Source organism: Austrofundulus limnaeus, unplaced genomic scaffold (genome assembly GCF_001266775.1).
Source record: "Austrofundulus limnaeus strain Quisiro unplaced genomic scaffold, Austrofundulus_limnaeus-1.0 Scaffold103, whole genome shotgun sequence".
NCBI classification, from domain to species: domain Eukaryota; kingdom Metazoa; phylum Chordata; class Actinopteri; order Cyprinodontiformes; family Rivulidae; genus Austrofundulus; species Austrofundulus limnaeus.
In genome coordinates this window covers 74,111-80,915 of record NW_013952505.1, presented here as the reverse complement: position 1 = coordinate 80,915, position 6,805 = coordinate 74,111, and the positions used below count along the sequence as shown (strand labels likewise).

General features: G+C 38.1%; 1 protein-coding gene across 2 annotated transcripts in view; it reads left to right on the top strand.

Annotated features, from left to right (window-relative positions):
• LOC106521108 (partitioning defective 3 homolog) overlaps positions 1–6,805 on the top strand; it is a 330,008-nt gene that overhangs the window by 267,771 nt on the left and 55,432 nt on the right. For both annotated transcript variants that reach the window (XM_014013528.1, XM_014013529.1), the window contains 1 exon segment: positions 6,538–6,768. In XM_014013528.1, the coding sequence (XP_013868982.1) occupies positions 6,538–6,768 (231 nt within the window).

Sequence of the window (6,805 nt, the reverse complement as noted above, 5' to 3'; positions counted from 1 at the left end):
TGTTTAGGCTGAAAACCACACTCATTAAAGTAAGGGTGATAAAAAAGGTTGTGTTTATCAGATGTTTGAGGTTGAAATTGAAAAAAAGGAACGTATCATATCTGAATCCATCTAGTTTAGATGTCAGAACAAGATATCAATATTATTAATTTTGTACATATTTATTTTTATCTACAATTTTTATTTGATAATGAAAATATTTCACTGCAGGCCATCAAACCAGCAAAAGAGGCAGAATATGGTTGTATGTATGTATATGATTCAGCAGTGTTTGGGATCAGGGACTAACTTAAAATATGGGGATCAGTGAGACAACCTCTATGTCGCACAGAAAACTTGCTCGCATGTTTATGATCTGCCAAACACAGAGAATATTTGGTCAGCATATAGAAGATTCTCTAGGTCAGCCATGACCATTAAAACAAGATAGAGCACACAAATACTTCCAACACTGTCAAACAAATCACTCACAAGTTCAAACTGACATTCCTCAACATCAAAAATTGCAAATTACCATATGTACTTGGAACTAAGTACCACTTTTAAAGAGCAGCAATTTAAGACTCTGCTTCCCACCTTTTTTCAAAGACCACCTGTGGTTTGGCTCTTTTCAATACATACAGTATTTAGCTCAAGTTTCAGTCCAGACTTCCAGGAATTGCAGATTTAATTATTTGTGTTCTACATTCTCATAGGTAGATTATCAATCCATCCATCCATTTTCTGCACACGCTTCTTCCTTTCAGGGTTGCATGGGTCACTGGTGCCCATATCCAGCAGTCACAGTGCGAGGGGTGGGGTACACCCTGGACAGGTCTCAAGTCCATCACAGGGCCACACATAAARATCCATTTACTCTCTCACTCACACCTAGGTAGATTATACTATGTATATAAAATGTGATCTCAGATAAGGACAGGTAAGATATAATAGTACCCCAAAGAGCAAAATYATCATGATTGTATAAATTTTCATGACATTACTTTACCGAACAATGTTAGTGGAATATTTTCCAAAAAATAATAATAGTAATACGATAATAACCCACCATTGTGAATATTAACTATATACTGTAGATAGTTCTGGTAAAAATAAAAATAAATAATAATAATAATCTTTGTTGGTATTTTGACATCCATCAATTTTTTCAGTCATTTTTACCATGTTTTACTTGCTGTTAAAGCATGTCAAGAGAGACACAATGACTTTGAAGCCTGTCATCACTGACATATACTAAACATATCTACCCTTTAGCTCACTTCCTTTTAAATGGGGAATAATATTGAAAATACAAATCAGGAAAGGTGAAGAAAGAGATGTGAGATGCCACAAATGGCAGTTTTAATACATTGTCACAATCCAGACGCATTGTATTTTAAGACTTATGATGGACATTCTCTTAGACATTCGTAAGATCTTTTCTACTTAGATCAATGTATCTGTCCTATATATCCTGAGTCCATCTCCTTTTTTACCTGCATGTGCCTAATAACTTGGCATATTTTAAACACGAGAACCACTGGAGGTCAGCAGCCATGCTAAGCAAAGCTCAGTACACTGCCATCATGACTGCGGTCCACCATTCTGATGGTCAAGGTGACTCAATAGGTGACTAAATAAATATTATTTCTTCATAARCAACCATTATTCACTGTGTGATCTTGACTCATTTAGATGCAACAAGCAAATAAATGAGGCGTAATTTTAGCAAAGTCAACAAAGCTTTTCTCATTGCTGTGAGGGAGTTCTGTGTCACTGAATGGAGACTTGGCAACAAATGTGGGAARCTGTGTCATTGTGCTTATTCTGGGTGCAAACGGAAACAAACACTTAACACCCATGGAAGTATGAGGGGCTGAAAAGAGCCAGGCAATAGAGTGGCATTTTCAAAAGATAGATGTCATTTGCCAGTTGGCCTCTTCAGCTCTCTGCAATTGATATATCTCAGGCAGGCTGCTTTTAAAATATGGCTGGAGCACATTAGAGTGCATTCAACCCATTAAATTAGCAAAATGAACTGATAACTGGATCTCAAGCATCAGTGAGCATACATGTTGTTCACAATGATTTTTCAGGACAAAAATATGTTCTTATAGCAGTGTAGGTGGACTTCAAGGTAAAATAGCAACTTCCCCCGAGAAAGGGCACCTTTACACTAAATGGTTGGTGACCACATCATGTTCAACCTATCAGAATGTGATTGTATCGTGACAAGTTTTTAAATCCTATAGCAAGAGTGTCCAATCCTGGTCCTTGAGTGCCACTATCCTGCATGCTTTAGGGCTGGGGTGTCAAACTCATTTTCAGCGAGGGCCACATGAGACTTATGGTGGCCCTCGAAGGGCCACTTGTAATGAACTTTGATGTTTCATGTTTAACTTTGGCTAAACAGTTTTAACACGTCCTCCATTAAACACTGACAATCGTTTAACCTAAAACAAATTACAGTTTTCATTAAAGTAATGCTGAAATAGCAAGTTTCTCAGTGGGCCTGCACTTGACAATGCAGCCTATGTTGAGTAGTCGAACCCAGATCCACTTAGCCTTCAACACAGGGTCTCTTCAGAAGACAAGCTGATAACCCTTAATCGTAAATTCAGGTAAAAAATAATACATACAGTATATTGTGGCATCTCCTGTGTACAGAGGACATCCTCTGTCTGGCTAATGATCCACAGCTAGCAGAACCATAATTACACAAGTGACCCAGGAAGGCCTCACATTCATTGACGTACCTGCACACGGCATTCTCACGACCACCTCAGAGGTTATTTTTGACATAATTGCCCTTTTAGCAACCAGCTTAAAACCCTGACTCTGAATAAATTATATGTAATGGAGAARCTGTCTGTACACAGATCTTTACATGCAAGGGCCTGTGGTGAATAATGGCTGGTAAGCATAGTTTTAGCCACTCTAATTATTCTACAGACTCCTGTCGCTGTAATAACTGCTCCTTATTTATTCATGGAGTTTGCCATATCTCTACAGCAATGTCTAAGAGCAATGGGATGTCTCCAGTAGCATGTCCTTGTCCTTACGCTTAAGCAGAATACACTGGCTAATATATAATATTGTTTGCAACCATGATGAATTTCAAGGTGTACTTCCCTCCTATTTGGTTTAATTGTCTTTTTTTTTCCTTCACTTCATTTTCATGATTTTAATTTCTCCTCCAGACGTGTCTGGAGTGGCAAACTCATGTCTGTATGCAAAGGGGGAATATGTATTTTCTGTCCTCTGAATGAGAACGAGATTAGTAGAAGAGCACTGGGGGTTCTGTTGTGTGATAGGAATCACATAATAGACTGGTATACAGAGAGCTGTCCGTCAAAGTCTCCCAGGAGAGCCAAGGCTGCCTCTGATGAAAACAAAGATGGGTTTGAGGCAGTTGGGTCTATGTGCAAACTCTCCCTTTTTGCTGCACTCATCCATTCTCTTTGTGCCTTTGCTTCTCTCAGTCATCCACTGCGTTCACTAGAAACAARGATAACTGGGATTGAAGGGCAGAATACAAAGGCAGAAGGATAATTCCCCGTATAGGTCCAGCAGACATTATTTGGGTTTCCTTGAACTGTTGCATGATGCACAACTCTTGTAGAACTCACAATCCCATTCCTTTAAAAATGCACTTTACCTTTTACGTGTTAGTTCTTGACAGTCTTAACACTTAGTATGCTTTTAAAAGTTTATAGAGTTTTCCCCTTAAGTAAACCTGTCATTTTATCCACATCTATACTTTTCTAAATGAAACGTTTTCCCCAGTTTACTCTCTGTTGGCCTTTTCTTCCATTACTCACTCTAAGTAAATGAATTACAATCCTCTTTGCTTGTTTTTTTCTGTTATACCTGTAAATCTGTCTTTGCTCTTTTGACTTTGTTTTTCTTAGTAATCAGAAATTGCCCATCTCTTCCAATGAACTTATTAGTGAAATAAAAACTATATTCCTGCAGCTGCTTGCAGAAGCCTGACCTCCCTAGATGTTTGCAGCACATAGTAAATTTTTTAATTTACTGTCAGATGCAGCTTGGAAGTGTAAATATAAACTTAAGTGGATGGGATCCAGCYAAATAGGATTTGGGCTCTGAATAACATTTACAGAATTGATGCAGGTTGTCTTTGGATGGGGAGAGCACAGGTTYTCTTGAGACTGAGAGCCTTCATTTACATTGAGGAAAAAAGATTTAAAAAAAGAGTGTGCTTTAATGGTGCACAGTATTCAAAAGTTTATTCTTCTGGAAATCCAAAGACTAACTACTGACTTTTACTTTAATTGACCTATATGGCATACATGCTAGTGAGACTTAGGCTACTACTGTAATGTTAAATAACCTCTAGAATGTGGATGGTTTTTTAGAGCATGTTGGTAAGATCCTAAACATAAAATAAACATGTAGTGTTTTCTCCATTACATGTGACAGAGCATGATAGGTCCACAATTGATAACTTGTGTAGCATTCTTGTGGTGATTTAGGTTTGCAGTGGTTATGAATTGAGGCACTTGTGTGTGTGTGTGTGTGTGTGGGGGTGTGTGTGTGTGTGTGTGTGTGTGTGTGTGTGTGTGTGTGTCATGGTGCCAGCAGTAAAAAATATCAAGTTGTGTTGCTTGTACWTTGAGAATTTGAAACAGGATTGTCACCCTCATGAGGCATGTTGCCTAAGCATGAGGCAACAGGATTGTTGCAGAGCCATCATGTCAGCCCTCTAAAGCAGGGATGTTAAACTTATTCTCACCAAGGGCCACATGAGCATTATGGTGGTCCTCAAAGAGCCAATTGTAATTACCTTGTTTTTTATGTTAAACTTTGACTAAACATCTCTTCCTTATCTCACTGCTACAGCTGAGCACAGCTAACAAAAAATAACTGAGCTCTATGTGGTATTTCCTGCATAAAACAGTATTTTAACATTAAAAATACTARATGTATGACTGACTAAACATGAAATAAATAAAACAGAAGCACTATTAAAAGTAAAAGTAAGAGTTTTACTCACTGTTGTTGAGTTGTGGTGAGTAACTGCTGTCTTAAATTCTGAACTTTCCCACTTTCTGACAAGGAATTCCCACTAGAGGGGCATTCCAGTTTAAATGTAACACCAGTATAACTGGGCCACTGCAAAAGCCATCAAAAATAGAGTGACGTGGAAACTTTACACAACAAATTTCACTGACTGCTGGTAGCTACCAGCTACTTATGAACCTTCTGCACTGCCACCTAGTTGTGGCATGCCATCATTTTGTTGGTAAAATAACCGATATGCATTTTTGGAGATGTAATTTACTGCTAATGTTGTCTTTAAAGAAGCATACGATTATTTTAAATATATAAATACATATTTTAAGCTCTCACAGACCACAAAAAATGTGTTGGCCCATATGGCCCATGAGCCTTTAGTTTGTCGCATGTGCTCTAAAGTAAGTAARTGCAGAGCTCCTACCAGGTGGTTGCAACATCCAACTCAGGCTTTCCAATCACAAATGAATACAGAACCATGCTCTGCAATTCTTCATTCACCTTTTTGTTTTTGTGGTAGYTAGAAAGAAACATAGAAACATTGTGGTGTAAATACTAGTGAGATGTTACAGTTTTACTCAGTGAAATGATCAAATAGACAAAAGAGAAATGAGACAATCTGTGAGCAGTACAATGAGAAGTGTAGTAGAAGATGAGAAAATGTCTAACAACAGTATAATGTTCTTCTAGTTCTTCAAACATTGCTTTCCCTTCTTTTTGTCTTTTTTTTTTTGTAGCTCCCATGAGTGGACAGTGAGAGTCTGGTTTTCCCATACAGCAAATTATTTTCTTTCAGTTAGAGGGTTTGTTTTCTTTGTCTTAAGATCCATCGTGGTCYCCAGCAGCAGTGGGATATGCCTCATTTAGTCCACTTTAAACATGACYCGGATCCTGTTCATTTTTTTGCAGTTGTGTGTTATTGCTCCTTGGGGAGAGACCCTATATGGGACACACAAAGTGTTTGCATYTGTGTTTGAGTCCAGACCATCGAGATTCGTTTACTGTTGAAAACCAGCAGGAAATTGTGTTGAACACATTTATTTATACCACCTGAAACCACAAAAGAAACAACAGCACATCTACGTATGTTACTTGTGAAAGATACGTATAATTTGCGGTGAGTTATGAAGACATATTGCCTCTCTGGGTAACATTTTACTATTCCCTTTGAGAGTATACAAGGCTGGTAAAATAAATTAATCAACTTTTAAATCATTATTAATAACTGTTTATTCTGACATCCTTTACATCAAACAYAGCTTTATTTTTCACCTTTTTACAGATACCAGAAGCATGTAGTCAGTGGGTAAACTTATTTGCTCTAGCTGTAACTCTAAAAAAAGAACAATAGCAGTTTCTGTGATTTCAACATATGTGTAACTTTGTGTTGCTACACAAATACATAGGTGCTAAACATGGTGCTGAGGCAATGAGAGTARCAGTTCATCGGAACTTGAGTAAATAATTAGGCAGACAAGACACACTGGTCAGGTGGACTGACACTGTTTCTTACTTCCATAGGTTCTGCAGAGCAAGTGGTWGGACCCACATTGGGTCTGAAAAATTCCAGCTCCCTGGAAAACCTTCAGAGGGCTGTTGCTGCAGCTACTGTGAGAGATAAAATCAACGTCCAAAGGATGCACTCAGGTATCATCAGAGGACGCTGCTGCAATGAGAGCTTCCGTGCTGCTATTGACAAATCGTARGAGAAATCTGGACCTGCAGCAAGAGAAGAGAACAGCACTGAGACATGTGAGTGCTTACACAATTATTCTGTCTTGACTATATA